The sequence below is a fragment of the Salvelinus sp. IW2-2015 genome, linkage group LG14 (assembly GCF_002910315.2).
Source record: "Salvelinus sp. IW2-2015 linkage group LG14, ASM291031v2, whole genome shotgun sequence".
NCBI classification, from domain to species: domain Eukaryota; kingdom Metazoa; phylum Chordata; class Actinopteri; order Salmoniformes; family Salmonidae; genus Salvelinus; species Salvelinus sp. IW2-2015.
The window spans coordinates 50,649,511-50,668,070 of record NC_036854.1 but is presented as its reverse complement, the minus strand read 5'-3'; the positions used below and the strand labels follow the sequence as shown (position 1 = coordinate 50,668,070).

Sequence of the window (18,560 nt, the reverse complement as noted above, 5' to 3'; positions counted from 1 at the left end):
CTGATATATATATACAGTACCAGTCAAAACCTGCTCATTCAAGGGTTTATTTTTACTATTTTCTACATTGTAGAATAACAGTGAAGACATCAAAACTATGAAATAACACATATGGAATCATGTAGTAACCAAAAAAGTGTTAAACAAATCAAAATATATTAAGCATGATTACCCACAATAGTATTGAAGACATCTGCAAAAAGGCTCAAAGCTCAATCAGGTTAAGGGATAGCTGAAATACAATCCAGGTCACTAAAATAAAGATCATGTAAAAAAAAGCCTGTTCACTGAAGTTTTTAAAAGTTCCTATTTGTGATGACACGAGGCTTAGATTTTTGTATTCTCACATCTCTAGCACAAACAACTGGGCAATGGTCACTAATATCTTGGGTGAAGACACCAGTAGAAACATATTTCTCTGGTGTGTTCGTTAAAATAAGATCAATCAGAGTTGACTTTAGTGTGTAGGCTTAGTCACCAGCTGGGTTAGGTGAAGATCATTACATATGTCTTTTAAATTGTCTGAAGCCTGCATTTCCCAATCATAATTGAGGTCACCCAGGATAATAACTTCTGATTCAATAAAAGAAGACAACAAACTAGTTAACTTCCCGATTGCACAATGGTTAGCCGAGGGAACACGGTAGACCCCTTTAACATTTATGGATACATTTTTCCCCAGACAAAGACTTAAACATGGAAGCTAAAATCTTTGGGCATGGGAAATGGATTCCAGTAAAGAGAGAAAGGGAAAGTAGAATGACCACTCCACCACTTCTACCCTGTCTGGCAGCTCTGAACACAATATAACCCTCAATATTAATATTCAAAATGTCCCTAGAGATCCAAGTTTCAGTCGATACCAGAATGTCCGGATTCATCGGCATAGCCCAGATCTTAATATAATCCAGTTTAGGAAGTATGTCTTTTACGATTTTTTAAGTCACATGGAGTCTCCAACTCAAACAAGCTACGTTCAGTAGCAGGTCTTGTCTGATGGTTGATATAGTTGGTATGGCTATAAGATTGCATAGAACTGCGCCATTTCGTTTATCCCTATTAGTAATGGAGGAAGGAGTAGAAGTTGAAATGACTTTTCCAAGGTTAGCACCGTAGGGCCTGAGGCCGCAAAATAGGTTTGATGAAACAATCACTGTGGTCTCTGAAGGTGGTAGCCCCCAATCTGGAAAAAGTCATTTTCCCCATATGGCAAAAAGTCAGTTCAAATCCACACAAATAAAATAGGTTGGTGAGGAATCAGCTAAAAGTCAATCAATCCACACAGTGTGATAGTTAGACTGAATCACACAGTTTATCGGATCACCACAGTTACAGGCAGCAAGCCAGAACCCTACCATAGACTAGAACCCAGCCAGCACTAGGACCCACAATAGACACAACTAAGGCACAAAACTAGCCAGCATAACAACAGCAAGGAGAGACTTACTCAATGCGTTTAAATGCTGGGGCCCATCAAAACAGCGACGGAATAGAGGCTGTGTTACCAGTATGATAGCCAGGAGAGAAGCACCATGGAGGGGAGGTAGTTTCCAGTACAGGCCTGCGGAAGCCGGGAGGAGGCAAGCACTACACCGGGCCGCGGGTGATAAAAAAAACGATCTATCCAAGTAGGCTAAAACCAAGTGGAGAATAAGTTTGGCAGTAGTCCAAAAACACCCAAAGGCACAATGTCAAGTGGAAGGATGAAAACAGCAGTAGGCAGGTGTCTGCTATGTGTTCATAGCCAGATGAAACAAAGCTAAATGGAGCCAAAAAATCCACGAAAACCTTGTCAGCTAAAAACACTGATCAGAGAGAAGAAGAAAAAACATGCTTGCCGCCATCTTGAAAAGATGCTTTGAAATGAGTTCGGAGTAGGGTGAAGCTGGAGTGGGGTGGGTTGTGGGCACACTCTGGAACGCAGAGATCCAGCAGAGTCCCTGGGGCGAGGTGAGGAGGTGACCAAAAGCTTGGCTTCCTGTTTACTGTCCTGCTCTAGTGACCGTACCCTGTCCCCCGGGGAAGAACGTGGAGTCACAGACATATGGACACCAGATTATTACAGGATCACACAACTGCAGACCAAAAAATTCTAATTAATTAAGTCCTGTGGACAAAAGTAGGCCCGAAGCAAGCATGATGTGATTCTATAGTGTGAACTGTGTTGTGTGGAGAGTATCACACACACAGAGGTGTACTACACACAATAAAAAAAATCCCTGTTGGAAAGATACTAAGAAAATACYTTTCACACTTTTATGCCCACACTAAATTGTCACTATGAACACACCTGGTCTCCGCCCAATCGTGAGGTTCTCCTTGTGTCTAGGTAAGCCTGTTGTTTGCCCAGGTGAAGACTGCGGTTTTGTTTTGTGATGTGATGTGTATGTATGTGTCTGACAGACTAACATACACTACATGACCAAAAGTTAATAAGACTAGGATGTGGCCATTTTATGATGACTAATGTTGTTTTTTCCATCTCATATTTTATATCCATCCTGTGAAGAGAGGGGAGAGCAACAGGTAATTCACAAAGCTTAACTCTCCTGTAAATAATAGCCAATAAAAAAATATTTATAAAACACATAATCAAACAATTAATAAATGGCATATATTTAATCTACAATTACCCAAAAAAATACTTCAGCATGGGAGCCCCGCCAGCTGTGTGTGTGTGAGCCTTTAGCTCTCTCACACACACACACACACACACACACACACACACACACACACACAGACTGCGGGTCATTGTAGGGAGGGGAGGTGGAGCATTGGATTTACAAACGGGCTGACAAAAACTATGAGGAGCGCAGTACCATTCCACTGGATGTCTCTTCTGGATGAATTACCACTGCCTCGACATCTCTACATCTCCCACAGGAAGACACTGAGGGTAAGACTCAATCACCTCCTTTATTTACTTTAAATTTAATTTATACACTAAGTTGAAAATGTATTATTTAAAAAATAGTTTAAATTATTTCACAATTACCTACTGTATATGATTCTAGTGAGGGGAGTTACATATATAGAAAGACTATGACTAGGGTTGCAAAGCTACCGGTCGTTTACCAAAGTTACCGGAAACTTCTGTAATGGCAATTTATGTTAACTTTGGTAATTTATATTCAAATATATATATTTTTTGTAACTATTCATATATAGAATACTTTTTTTATATACACTGAGTGTTCAAAGGATTAAGACTGACAAAGTGAATCCAGGTGAAAGCTATGATCCCTTATTGATGTCAATAAGGGATCATAAATCCACTTCAAATCAGTGTAGCTGAAGGGGGGGGGTTTAAGCCTTGAGATATGGATTGTGTATGTGTGCCATTCAGAACGTGAATGGGCAAGACAAAAGATTTAAAGTGACTTTAAACGGGGTATGGTAGTAGGTGCCAGGCGCACCGGTGCGTGTCAAGAATTACAACACTGCTGGGTTTTTCACACTCAACAGTTTCCTGTGTGTATCAAGAATGGCCCTCCACCCAAAGGACACCCAGCCAACTTGACACAACTGGAGTCAATATGGGCCGGCATCGCCTGTGGAARGCTTTTGACACCTTGTAGGGTCCATGCCCCGACGAATTGAGGCTGTTCTGAGGGAAAACAACAACAACAACAACTCCATATTAGGTCATGTAGGTGTTCCTAATGTTTGGTGTACTCAGTGTGTGTCCATACGTTTCCAGTGGATAGACCATAATGGTTCAAGAGAAAATAGCCMAATTAATTAAAAAAGGRGTCTGCAACTCTRTGCAACTCTTCCAACTATTGTATTTCTTTCACAACTGCCACCAGTTTTCCCCCCCAAAACATTTACAACAAAGACATATTGACATAGAAAAATAAATAAAAGTGTCAGAAAATATGTGACACCAATGGTATTCACTAAGTTGATGGTTTATATTTAGGATAATGTTTTACAGCGTTGTCATTCTATTTTACATTTTAAATGGTCTAATTTGATGTTTTATATATACTGTATATTACATGTGATAGGGCCACACATAGGGCCAGAGATAATGACAATACCCAAAAAGGCCACTAGATGTCATCTGATAAAATTCTATATATTCCTTGAAAGTTATCYCTTTGAAATTTTCCAGTAATATACCCTCCCTTTGCAACCCTAACTATGACTCATAAGTTCCGAAGTTCAATTGTCTGAACAGTGATTGTTAGGACTATTAAAGTTCAAAGTTCTGTAGTGTGTTTATGATTGAACCTAACCTGACAACTCTCTGAAATGATGGCATATTCAGTCAGACAGAACATCTAAGCCAACAAATTACTTTCAGCTGGTTTTCTTATAATGTATTTATATTTTTAAAATACCTTTTGACACAAAATGCTCCAAGAGGTTTAATATCTCGTAGTTAATCAGAGATGGAATATTAATGTGTTTTTTGGCCATACATCTCAGACAGAGATCTCATCCAGTAGGAAAGAACAGCTGCGACAGCTGAATATTTGAGATATTTGGACACGAGAACAGACGTTCTGTACAAACACTGGCAGCTCTACGGCTCATTTCTCTCTCCRGCTAGCAGCAACACGTTGATGGATAATGTAATAGACCTGGAAGCCATCCAAAATACCTACGTTATTAAACTCAGGCAGCAAAGGAGACGATGCCTCACCTGTTTTGATTATCTGTTAGAGAGCACATGAATAGTAAACACATGTTATTCRGTATCTAGCTAAATACTGCCCGGTGCAGTCAAACACACACACCTGCTCGTAGAAAAACTCTCCACTAGGGCTGTTACGGTGACCCTATTACCGCCACACCGTTGGTCACGATTCATGACCACAGTCAAATTCCACGTGACAGTTTAGTCACGGTAACTAGGCTTCTCCAAGCTCTGATGCTGCTGATGGTCATTAGTAGCCTACTAGTAGCCTGCTAACTTCCTGGTACTCAGTCCTCTATTGTCCCTCTAATCACTCTGACATCAATGCAAATCTAATCGAAAATCTAATCAAACACTTCATGAGAGCTCATGAGCTCATGTTYCACAACATTTCTATAGGCTAGGCAATTGCGTCAGAAAACWGAGTTTTGATGGCCTCTATTAAAAAGAGGAGGATCCCATTAGCTTTCTATAGGCTAGACCTACTATATTTATTTCTCAGCTTTCCTAATATTAAGCATATTGCTTTGCTTTACAGCAGGAGTACAGCCTGCCTGGCTGGCATGAAAATGAACCACGGGAAAAGTGTCCTCCATTTGCTATTTAAGTGCATAGATGACATGCATTTCTTTCCCCTTCCCCTGTTRCGAGACAGGTGCATGATAATGGTCCATTATAAATCAAAACTAATTTCACACATACAGTGTATATTATTTAGCATATGTAAAGACAATATTCAAWTAAGAATAGTCTGATGGGTGATATTAGCCTATCACTTGTGAATTATATATTATCACTTGTGAATGKTGTTCAGCGTGTGCAGWAAGACAAGAAACAGCGCCTGCCTTTTTTTGTTGTCGACTTTTTCAAATCATAGTCGCACACCTCATGTAGCCTAGCCCATAGGCCTATATGTTTTGATAAGGTTTGTATCACAACTTAAAGCYGRCAAATACRTTCTTAAAATGAAGCACATCAATCCGCTTCACAACCGCTGTAGAACCTAACTGGCATACATACAGTAGGCTGCGCGTGAGTTTCACATTTGGGGCTGATCATTTTTACCATAGAAAAAGCACCTTTATAATAAAACATAACATGCATAATAGCATTTGTGGTCACTTATGAGAACAGTGTCTTCCCGCTAATTGATTGCATTTTGGAACATTCACYCTTATAATACGAAGAAACAGCCTAATAGTTGATCAACATGTTAAACTAAACGTTCWGATCTGTTGCATCAGCCTCATTGCGGGTGGTTGTATTCATTTGCGATCTATCATATCCCACAACTGTCCCAGAGTATGTTTGGAATATTTATTTCTCACACAGAAGGACAATGGAATAGGTCAACTTTTGTARTATGGAGGATAGTAGATTGACATAGGCTAGTGGTCTTGCTGTTCYTTAGGCCWACTCGTCTTGTTGGCTGAKGAAAASTCAATGTGGACAGTTATTCTAACATCATTAATATGCACCTCAGAATTCGATAAGAAGGATGCACACTCTTGCGTCCCCGATGGGTCTGTTTCACCTGTAGCCTACTTTGGAGCTYAGATGCATGTGAAAAGGACCCAATTAGGTGACAGGCATTGGCTGATAAGAATTGAGATATCTGAGAGAGCCATATGAGTGAGCGGTGCTTCGGAACACGGCCGGAAGAAGGGAATTATAATTATTATATTCAGCCCAAGGGCACAACGGGCACTTCGGCCGCAAAAGGCATGGATATTTTAGGGGCCATTACGGCCACAAAAGGGGGATGCCGCCGTGAAATTAGAGGCCTGGTGAGAATATTATCAAGTTCTTCTCAAATTGTGAATGAGAGACTGATGAAGTGTGTGCAGCCTGCACAAGAAACAAGGCAGAGCTCATGCCTTTCAGGGAACTTTTTTTCAAGCCGTCATAAGAGTCACATCACGTAGCCTTAGAATGTATTAAAAATGTAAACGCATAGCCCAACGTTTGTATCACAACTAAAGTTGTTGTTGTTCTCGACTAAACAGTAAGATCATTGGATAACCTCCATTAAAAGTGCTATTTAGTCCAGGACTAGGCTTAATCTGGGAAACCACAAAGAGGGTTTAAAGATTAGTCTGACTTTTCTGGGATAGTCACCTTGTCCAGGGCAAAGGAATTTTACAGGGTAAGGAATTCTGTTGTTGTGTTGGGTGTACTAGTGTGCAAGTGAATCCAACTGACAGGTTTTGTGAGAGAACTCAAGCTAGAGAGATTTCTAACAAGAGGGAGCTTAATGTTTACACTCACGCAGGAATGTGCGCGCACACACAAACGCGTGCGCACTCTGAGTTTTTGAGGGGGATAAAAAATAAACGAAATAGAGCTAAGCACAGGCAAAATCCTACAGGAAAACCGGGTTCAGTCTGCTTTCCAACAGACACTCGGAAACAAATATACCTTTCAGCAGGACAATAATCCAAAACACAAGGCCAAATATACACTGGAGTTGCTTACCAAGACGACATTGAATGTTCCTGGCCAAGTTACAGCTTTGACTTAAATCGGCTTAAAAATCTATGGCAAGACTTTAAAATGGCCGCCTAGCAATGATCGACGACCAACTTGACAGAGCTGGAAGAACTTTTAAAGGAATAACGTGAAAATATTTGACAAACCTGGTGTGCAAAGCTGTTAGCGCCTTACCCAGAAAGACTGTAAATGTAAATGCTGCAAAAAGTGACCCTAACATGTATTGACTCAGGGGTGTGAATACTTTATGTAAATGAGATATTCCATTTTGAAGTCGGGCTGTAACAACAAAATGTTGAATAAGTCTACGGGTATGAATAGTCACCATGTCAAGGGGTAAGGAATTTTTGTTATTGTGTTGGGCGTACCTAACAAGAAGGAGCTTATTGTTTACACTCACGCAAGTATGCGCACACACACACGCACACCAGTGGAGGCTGCTGAGGGGAGGACGGCTCATAAAAATGGCTAGAACGGAGCCAATCAAATGGCATCCGACACCTGGTTTCCATGATATTTGATACCATTCCACTCATTCCGCTCCAACCATTACCACGAGCCCGTCCTCCCCAATTAAGGTGCCACCAATCTCCTGTGACAAGCACGCACACACTTCTCACCCTGTCAAGCGTTGGCCACAAATTCTACCCAATGTAAAACCCCTACGGGTCAGAAAGAGGGACAAAAAGCAGTGATAACAAAAATCTATAGTTGTTGACAACTTGGATCGTTATGCTGTTATTGGCTGTAAGTGTATTACAACTTTCAGGTGGATGGCCATTCTCTACTTCTCTCCTAATATATGTTTTCAGATAAAATACACATTTCATATTATTTGATCCATTCTGTCTAAAGTATGTGAAAGATAATCATTTTAACCAGCAAGCCTTGTCTATAACAAAAATAGTGATCTTGTCAACGGGTCTCTTTTAATCTTTTAAGTTAATACAATGCAGCAGCACAGACTAAACTGACTTGACGTCATTCCTAACATGTCATGTTCTTTTAGTCCCTTATTTCTCAGAAAACAGAGAGGATGGAGGACGAGGACTACGACTATGACAACTCCAGCTCCAACGACAGTGACTACTACGACGACTACCACTCGGTGTGCGACAAAGCGGAGGTGCGTTCTTTCGGCCGTCTCTTCCTGCCCGTAGTCTACGCCTTGGCTCTGGTGGTGGGCGTGGCAGGCAACGCTCTGGTCGTGGTGGTGTATACGTCGCCACGGCGACTGCGGACGCTGACAGACGTGTGTATCCTGAATCTTGCCGTGGCCGATTTACTCCTTCTCCTCACGCTGCCCTTCTGGGCAGCCGACGCCGTGCACGGCTGGCGGATCGGCGTGGTCGCCTGCAAGCTCACCTCCTTCCTCTATGCCACCAACTTCAGCTGCGGCATGCTGCTGCTAACCTGCATTAGCGTGGACCGCTACCGTGCACTGGTCCACAACGCTGGAGGCCGGGCCGCAAGTGGCCCGCGGGCCAGGAGACAGTGGATATTAGTGTGTGCCGTGGTGTGGGCCACGGCGGTTTGCCTGGGCCTGCCTGACATGCTGTTCTCCACGGTGAAGCCCTCGTCTCATCGTCTAGCTTGCACGGCCGTCTACCCCCTCAGCATGGCTCGGCCGACCAAGGCTGCCCTGGAGCTGTTGGAGGTGCTGCTGAGCTTCCTGCTGCCGTTCCTGGTCATGGTGGTGTCTTACTGCCGGGTGGGCCTGGCGCTGGTTAGGGTCGGAGCCAATGTGTGCAGGGAGAGGAGGCGGCGGGCCCTGCGGGTGCTGCTGGCTGTGGTGGCGGTGTTCCTGCTCACCCAGCTGCCCTACAACCTGGTGAAGCTGTGGCGGACGCTAGACGTCATCTACGGCCTGGTGACCGACTGTGACCTCAGTAAGGGTCTGGACCGGGCTCTCCAGGTGACGGAGAGCCTGGCGCTCACACACTGCTGCTTCAACCCAATGCTCTACGCCTTCATAGGCTCCTCTTTCAGAGGACATGTCCTCAGGGTCGCCAAGCGCCTCGGACAGCGCCTCGGGGGGAGGTGGTGCGGTGGTCGCCATGGCAATGAGGAGCGGGCGTTGGAGATCTCGCTAAATACACATGCCCCCGCCAGGCAAACACACTCACACTCTGTCTCGGAGGACGAGGACACCAGCACCTTCACCATTTAACAATCTCTGAACTCTCATTATGGTGAGAATGGCTCACCACAGATCATGGCGACCGAGAGGGCAAATGCACAACACTTCTATTGACTTCTCTGAAAATACTTAAAGGGCCATCTGGGATTCAAAAAACCACACAGCAGTCAAACAAGCTTATATTTGGGGTTCTGTTGGGGTAAGAATTTAACTAAGCTCATGAGGCATTTATAAGTTACATTATTCACAAATAAATGGCTATATCGTTCATTTAAAAGGTCCAAAAATGAATGTACCAATCACATATGTCCCCTATTAAGCAGTTGCTCTATACCAGCATTTCTAAAAGCCTTTGCTATACATACAGTGGGGAGAACAAGTATTTGATACACTGCCGATTTTGCAGGTTTTCCTACTTACAAAGCATGTAGAGGTCTGTAATTTTTATCATAGGTACACTTCAACTATGAGAGACGGAATCTAAAACAAAAATCCAGAAATCACATTTATGAATTTTTAAGTAATTAATATTTGCATTTTATTGCATGACATAAGTATTTGATACATCAGAAAAAGCAGAACTTAATATTGGTACAGAACCTTTTTTGCAATTACAGAGATCATACGTTTCCTGTAGTTCTTTGACAGGTTTGCAACACATGCAGCAAGGGATTTTGGCCCACTCCTCCCTACAGATCTTCTCCAGATCCTTCAGGTTTCGGGGCTGTCGCTGGGCAATAAGGACTTTCGCTCCTCCAAGATTTTCTATTGGGTTCAGGTCTGGAGACTGGCTAGGCCACTCCAGGACCTTGAGATGCTTCTTACGGGCCATCCTTAGTTGCCATGGCTGTGTGCTTCGTGTCGTTGTCATGCTGGAAGACCCACCACGCCCATCTTCAATGCTCTTACTGAGGGAAGGAGGTTGTTGGCCAAGATCTCGCGATACATGGCCCCATCCATTCCTCCCCTCAATAGGTGCAGTCGTCCTGCTCCCTTTGCAGAAAAAGCATCCCCAAAGAATGATGTTTCCACTCCATGCTTCACGGTTGGGATGGTGTTCTTGGGGTTGTACTCATACTTCTTCTTCCTCCAAAACACGGCGAGTGAGTTTAGACCAAAAGCTATATTTTTGTCTCATCAGACCACATGACCCTTCTCCCATATCCTCCTCTGGATCATACAGATGGTCATTGGCAAACTTCAGACGGGCCTGGACATGCACTGGCTTAAGCAGGGGGACCTTGCGTGCGCTGCAGGATTTTTAATCCATGACGGCGTAGTGTGTTACTAAATGGTTTCTTTGAGACTGTGGTCCCAGCTCTCTTCAGGTCATTGGCCAGGTCCTGCCGTGTAGTTCTGGGCTGATCCCTCACCTTCCTCATGATCATGATGCCACCACGAGGTGAAATCTTGCATGGAGCCCCAGACGAGGTGTGATTGACCGTCATCTTGAACTTCTTCCATTTTCTAATAATTGGCAACAGTTGTTCCTTCCGCCAAGCTGCTTGCCTATTGTCCTGTAGCCCATCCCAGCCTTGTGCAGGTCTACAATTTTATCCTGATGTCCTTACACAGCTCTCTGGTCTTGGCATTGTGGAGAGTTGGAATCATGTTTGATTGAGTGTGTGGACAGGTGTCTTTTATACAGGTAACGAGTTTAAAAGGTGCAGTTAATACAGTAATGAGTGTGAGAACAGGAGGGCTTCTTAAAGAAAAACTAACAGGTCTGTGAGAGCCGGAATTCTTACTGGTTGGGTAGGTGATCAAACTTATGTCATGCAATAAAAATGCAAAATTAATTACTTAAAAATCATACTATGTGATTTTCTGGATTTTTGTTTTAATTCCGTCTCTCACAGTTGAAGTGTCCTATGATAAAAATGACAGACTCTACATGCTTTGTAAGTAGGAAAATCCTGCAAAATCGGCAGTGTAATCAAATACTTGTTCTCCCCCACTGTTATATAACTGTTCAGTTTAACTTAGACTCAAATACAGATTATTCTTGATGTCTAAGTAATAATATATTTAACTGGATCTAGTCAATCTTTAGTATAGCAGAATTTGATAGTAAATAAAATAAGCTGTTATTATGTGATCGCCCCACTATTTCTCATTTATGAAACATCTTATAATAAATCTAAAAATGAGAGGAACGGCTCCTCAAGCTAAATGCGCTCATAGTTAATTACTCATCTTCAATTCAACCTCACACAGCCATGGGTGCCTGCAGATATGGAAGCATATTGATTTCAATGTATTATGGTGGCTTTTGGGAGAGAAGAAAAGGCAGTCTGATTGCACAGCGGGTTGCCGGGCAGAAAGCTGGAGATCCGCAAAATAAAGAAAGAAAGTTGACAGCGGAGTGAAGAGAGAAGTGAAGGTAAGCTGAGACAGTGAGGAGAGGTAGAGAGAGAGGTAAGCGAGGTAGAGAGAGAGAGAGAGAGAGAGAGAGAGAGAGAGAGAGAGAGAGAGAGAGAGGGCTTCCATCTGGCCATCACACAGGCAGGAAGACAGTACACAAACAGCAGGCTTCTCTTTAAGGGTTCAGTCTCCAATGGCACATTTGGGACACATACCCATGAAGAGGATTCCAGCATTTAAATGACCCTGCCTGTCCTCTCATGTTTCCCACCATTTAAATAATCTGCGCTTAGAAGTGCAATAGAAGTGGTTGTTGAGTGCATTGCATAGAACAGTGGTGAACCATTTCAGTATGGCCATTTATCCTCTTCCTTAAAACTCCTCTTCTAAGAGAACTTTTATATTAAACTCTTTGAAATCGATAAGGCACATAATATCACATTTAACTTCTTGACAACAGCCAGTGAAAGTGCAGGGCGCCAAATTCAAACAACAGAAATCTCATAATTAAAACGCCTCAAACATTCAAGTATTTTACACCATTTTAAAAGATACACTTGTTGTTAATCCCACCACAGTGTCCGATTTCAAAAAGGCTTTACGACGAAAGCACACCGTCTGATTATGTTAGGTCTGCACCTAGTCACAGAAAAACACAGCCATTTTTCCAGGCAAAAAGAGAGGAGTCACAAAAAGCAGAAATAGAGAAAAAAACGCCATGTTAATATGATATCTGAGTGAGAACGACTGCCAAAATCTAAAATGGGGGCCCCCTGGAGATCAGGGCCCATGGCACAGGCCCTGTGTTGGTATTCGGCCATGATGACTACAAGTTTAGATGGCTGGATAGACTACCAATCTAAAAATTGTTAGCTGACATGGCTAATTGAGTGACTGTTAGAGCGAAAGAAAAACTGCTGATGGCCAACCACATTTCGAAATTGCACCGGTTGTATTGTACTATTCTTACTCTCAATAGTAAGCTGAAACCCAGACGGAGTTCCCCCATCAAAACATAAAAATGAATTGTTATTATAATTGTTATTTCATATGCCACATATGCCTGGAACTGGCCCCGCATGAGGGACTTCAACCTGAACGCTGGCTAGAGACTAGATGATTTTTGGCCTGTCTACAGACTCCGTGAGCACTTCTTACAACAATTCCGAAGGTGCCTGTTCAACCGATAATCGATCCACTCTGAGGTAGTGTAAGCCTCATACTGATAACCAGCTCAGTACGATTTGGCTTTACGGACTAGTTAAAATGTGAGAGGTTCTCCAAAATGAAGACTGAAAAAAATGTAAGGGTGTGTCAGGTCAGCAAGAGTGACAGACTACTACACCCTAAACCACATGTGTCAAACACAAGGCCCACGGGGCCGAATCCCGCCAATGACGCATTTCTATCCAGACTGCGCAATGATTTGGGTTGTCAATTCATTTTGGTCCGCTTCAATACCGCCAGGCAATACCGCCAGGCATATCTACATGTACATACTACCTCAATCAGCCTGATTAACCGGTGCCTGTATGTAGCCTCGCTACTTTTATAGCGTCGCTACTGTATATAGCCTGTCTTTTTACTGTTGTTTTATTTCTTTACTTACCTATTGTTCACCTAACACTTTTTTTGCACTTTTGGTTAGAACCTGTAAGTAAGCATTTCACTGTATTCGGCGCACGTGACAAATACACTTTGATTTGATTTTACAGACAACTAATCTGTTATGTTATGAGACACATTTTTGTCAATAAGCTTTATATTTTGGTCTTTATCTTTGACCAATAACCCTCATTTTATTGTTCATATTAAAATCAACCTACCTTATTAAATCTGAAATTATTTGTAATTAAAAATATGAATAATAAATTGATCAAATTTGTTTGAAATAATCTTATGTTTTTCTGGCATCAGAGTTTCCCAATTTAATAGAATATGTTTTTTGTATCTACCTGACTGTTGCTACATTCAGTAGTAAACATTTTAAGGATATGATCATTCAATTTTGATGACTCACCCTCAATTATTTCTAATGTTACTAAAAAACAACAGTATAAATGGAAAAATGTCAGACAACAAAACTTTACACATGCATGTTTTAAAGTAAATTATTACTAATCCAAACAATTTCTTAGTATTATCATGAACTATTATCTCACTATAAGTTTTTTCTTTAAAGAATTACAATTTGTAAAAAGTTGGCTGTTCAAAAAGCCACCATTTTCATAGAATGACCCCATATGCTGCATCACAAGTCACAGAAAGCACTGTCAAAGTGCTGCAAGCCAAACGGCAGTGCATTGCCACACACACACCTCCTACCAGACCCCCACACACACACCTCCTACCAGACCCCCACACACACACCTCCTACCAGACCCCCACACACACACCTCCTACCAGACCGCCACACACACACCTCCTACCAGACCCCCACACACACGAGCCAGACAGTGCACTGTATCATATCATCACTAATGGCACTGACCGAATCTTCTACCAGCCCGAAAGTTTAAATGTGTTGTAGGCTCAAATGTAGCCTACAACACATTTAAACCTTAGGTCTGGTAGAAGATTCGGTCAGTGCCATTGTCCATGCTAAGTTTCGGTTCCAACGGGTCATTACTGTAGCCTAAAGAAAATGTAATATTGGTAGTCAAAAAATTATAAGATAAAGTATTCACACGCAGGGTACAGTATACATTACTACTAAAGGAGAATAGGACACACAAGCGAGTATAAATGAGACAACAGTCGAGTCATTTTCTTTCTGAAATAACAGCCTGAAGCCAATTGCGCTGCTTCTGTGTGTTCCGTTTGCAGCGAGCAGCGGAGGGAAAGTGTACAGATTTTTCAATATGGCCAGAACGCTGATTGAGTTTGACACCTCTGCCCTAAACCGTCAAGTGTGGTTAGTGTGTAGGTAAACAAGTAGACGTATCTATACTGTATCTATCTATACGTATCTATACTGTATCTACCTATTCATATTTACACTGTATCTACCTATTCATATTTACACTGTACATTCTTCACTCAGATCAACCTCTCCTTTTCCTTTTTTCATTTTCAGATCAACCTGTCTTTCTTCATCCATCACGTTATCCTTCGTTATTCTACTCTCTCACTCTCGTTATCGGCTGTCATTGCTTTCTACTTTGCTACTCTATCCATCTCATGAAAAGGCCTACAAGTACAATACGAGCCAGGATAACAAGCAAAACCAATCAGGCTCTTCAGTGGCATTAGAGTATCCTTTTCTAAGCTAAGCTAAATTGTCATTTCCCAAGAGATTTAACCCAATGAGCTTAACCATTTCCATATCCTCTGATAGTGAGCCAGAGGAAAACGACCAACAGCCATTCTAATGTACACCACATAGTCACCATTCATAATATCCCATCATAGGAACCATGTTTCAATGAACACAGAGTCAGCCTAGATTTGAGCAGATATCAACTAGTCTTACATGGAGTCGAGGAGTCCAGATGGTTCACATCTGAGATAAGGTCTGCTTCTAATACCGGGGGCACTGTGGCCCTCCAGATAAGAGGCTCACCATGAGTCTGGGAGTCATTGGAGTAAATTACCACACTCCTGGGAGTGTGTTACAGCTAAAACTACATCACCACACACACACACACACACACACACAGCAAAGGGCTGTAGTCTTCACGGTCACACAGCTCTGAAATGTACCCCAAAGCGACTAATTTTAAAAGAGAAGGAAAAAGGAGATCAAGGGCAGAATAGAAGAAAAAAAAGTGCGGCAAAATAAATTCTACAGTATATGAGTCCAGATTCCTCCGTAAAGAGGGGGTAGATTTACACGAGTCCGGGGTCAAATCAGGTCAATTCTAGTGGCATAGTGACAGTCAGGATACACGAGAGAGAAGACAAACCACAACTATCCCATTTGGGAAACACTGTCGATGACTCGAATCAAACGCAGCATGGAGACAAGCCCTTTTTCTCGTTAAACATCTTCTATGGATATAAGTGGGAGAAATATAAATGCTGGAGTTATCTATATATAAGTTGTAGGCCTATATCTGGACATTGTTAGGATGCAAATAGGATTTTGAATCATGTTATAAGAAGAAGTGGTGACAAACTCTATAGACACTGAATGTACAAAACATTAGGAACACCTTCCTAATTGAGTTGAACCCTCTTTTGCCCTTAGAACAACCTCAATTTGTCAGGGCATGGACTCTACAAAGTGTCATTGCGTTCCACAGGGATGCTGGTCCATGTTGACTCCAATGCTTCCCACAGTTGTGTGGATGTCCTTTGGATGTCCTTTGTGTGGTGGTGGGCCGTCATTGTCAATCAGAATTTGTTCTTAACTGACCTGCTTAGTTAAATAAAGGTTAAATAAATAAATAAATGCTAAAATACAAATTTTAAAAGGCACTTAAATATTGTTTCTTGTCCATTGATCCTCTGAATGTCACACATACACAATCCATGTCTCAATTGTCTCAAGGCTTAAAAATCATTTTTTGACCTGTGTCCAATAATTTAAGGGGTAAGAATACGGTGATGGCGAAAATAGTGTTACGTAGGACATCAGTTACTTCATCTACTGGGGCAGCGTCATCACCAAAACAAGGCGGAACCGAGGAGGACGTAAAGGCCAGAATACAAAAAGCAAGAGTAGCCTCCCGTAGAAACATCCAGAGCTCCAAGAAAAGGAAAAAAAACACCCAAAAATATACATTTTCAACACTGATGTTACCTCAGTGCTGCTGTGGTCATCAGGCTGCTGCTTAGCCCGCACACCTGTCACCATCTGTTTCATGTCGGTGCGTTGTTTGTGTTTCGTGCTTATTGGTTTCTTTATTTATTTTAAAAAACGCTCACTCACTGTACTTTGCTTCCCGACTCTCAGCGCACTCATTACGCAGGAGAGCGGGCTTCCTGGTGAGACTAAAGCGAAGGGAAAACCGGCCACCACTTCCCTCCATTCTATTGGCCAATAGGAAAGTCACTTGATAGTAAGGATGACCTCTGATCCTGGATTTGCTATCAATAAGGGCTCTCGTAAGTTCAAAATTCTCTGTTTTTCTGAAACATGGCTTTCGGACAAGATACTCAACATGGCTATCCAACTCGATTGATTCTCCATTCACTGAGCGGACAGGACATTGGATTCAGGGAAATCCAGAGGGGGAGGGGTGTATGTATATATATATCTGTCTTCATCAACACCAAATGGTGTGCAGACGCTAGCGCAGTGGAAGTCTCAACCTATTGTTCACCTGTCTTGGAATATCTGATGATCAAATGCTGACCCTTCTACCACCCAAGAAAGTTTTAATCTATTCTGACTATTCTGATATATTCTGCCTCAGGACAACAACAACAAGATGGCACTTGACAAACTGTACAAGGCTATAAACAAGCAGGAAAACATGCACCCGGAGGCTGCTTTTCTTGTTGCCGGTGATTTTAATTCCACGCCACTAAGACACGTAATGCCCAACTTCTATCAACACGTCTCTTTCGCTACTAGGGGTGATAGACCACTGTTACTCAACCCACAAGCAAGCATACAAAGCCCTCCCTCGCCCCAACCTCCTTCGTACCTCCTCTAGCACCAGGGTCAGCGCACTCCGTTGTTTTTTGCCATCATTGTAAGCCTGCCACACACACACACTGTACGATACATTTATTAAACATAAGAATGAGTGTGAGTTTGTCACAACCCGGCTCGTGGGAAGTGACAAAGAGCTCCTATAGGACCAGGGCACAAATAATAATAATCTATAATTTTGCTCTTTATTTAACCATCTTACATATAAAACCTTATTTGTTCATCAAACATTGTGAATAATTCACCACAGGTTAAGGAGAAGGGTGTGCTTGAAAGGATGCACATAACTCTGCAATGTTGGGTTGTATTGGAGAGAGTCCCCGTCTTAAATAATTTTCCACACACAGTCTGTGCCTGCTTTCAAGCTAGTGAGGGCCGAGAATCCACACTCACATACAGTGGGGAGAACAAGTATTTGATACACTGACGATTTTGCAGGTTTTCCTACTTACAAAGCATGTAGAGGTCTGTKATTTTTATCATAGGTACACTTCAACTGTGAGAGAKGGAATCTAAAACAAAAATCCAGAAAATCACATTGTATGATTTTTAAGTAATTAATTTGCATTTTATTGCATGACATAAGTATTTGATACATCAGAAAAAGCAAGAACTGATATTTGGTACAGAGAAACCTTAGTTTGCAAATTACAGAGATCATAGCGTTTCCTGTAGTTCTTGACCAGGTTTTGCACACACTACTGCAGCAGGGTTTTTGGCCCACTCCTCCAATACGACCTTCTCCAGATTCCTTCAGGTTTCGGGGCTGTCGCTGGGCAATACGGACTTTCAGCTCCTCCAAAGATTTCTATTGGGTTCAGTCTGGAGACTGGCTAGGCCACTCCAAGACCTTGAGAATGCTTCTTACGGAGCCACTCCTTAGTTGCCCTGGCTGTGTGTTTCGGGTCGTTGTCATGCTGGAAGACCCAGCCACGACCCATCTTCAATGCTCTTACTGAGGAAAGGAGGTTGTTGGTCCAAGGATCTCGCGATACATGGCCCCATCCATCCTCCCTCAATACGGTGCAGTCGTCCTGTTCCCCTTTGCAGAAAAGCATCCCCAAAGAATGATGTTTCCACCTCCATGCTTCACACGGTTGGGATGGTGTTCTTGGGGTTGTACTCATCCTTCTATTCCTCCAAACAACGGCGAGTGGAGTTTAGAGCAAAAAAGCTCTATTTTTGTCTCATCGACACCACATGACCTTCTCCCATTCCTCCTCTGGATCATCCAGATGGTCATTGGCAAACTTCAGACGGGCCTGGACATGCGCTGGCTTGAGCAGGGGGACCTTGCGTGCGCTGCAGGATTTTAATCC

The 18,560-nt window shown here is 42.5% G+C and overlaps 2 protein-coding genes across 4 annotated transcripts in view; one reads left to right on the top strand and one right to left on the bottom strand.

Moving 5' to 3' along the window:
• The window catches only part of acad11 (acyl-CoA dehydrogenase family, member 11), a 50,538-nt gene that overhangs the window by 13,010 nt on the left and 18,968 nt on the right, over positions 1–18,560 (bottom strand). The gene's annotated exons all lie outside the window — the stretch shown is intronic.
• Positions 2,754–9,371, top strand: LOC111973172 (atypical chemokine receptor 4-like). 2 transcript variants are annotated; one of them, XM_024000434.3, is made up of 2 exons: positions 2,754–2,896; positions 8,145–9,371. In XM_024000434.3, exons 1-2 carry the CDS (start codon positions 2,804–2,806, stop codon positions 9,303–9,305), a joined length of 1,254 nt encoding a protein of 417 aa, XP_023856202.1. In that variant the 5' UTR covers positions 2,754–2,803; the 3' UTR covers positions 9,306–9,371. The 2 variants fall into 2 exon arrangements, 1 of the variants encoding a protein (XP_023856202.1); XR_002878525.2 differs by lacking the exon at positions 8,145–9,371 and adding an exon at positions 3,466–3,547 and having other exon boundaries at positions 2,812–2,896.

Bases quoted from the DNA above. Each gene is read 5' to 3' on its own strand.
- LOC111973172 (XM_024000434.3), top strand. From the start codon at position 2,804: ATGAGGAGCGCAGTACCATTCCACTGGATGTCTCTTCTGGATGAATTA. The intron at 2,897-8,144 runs GTAAGACTCAAT...ATGTTCTTTTAG, and splicing joins CCCACAGGAAGACACTGAGG to TCCCTTATTTCTCAGAAAAC.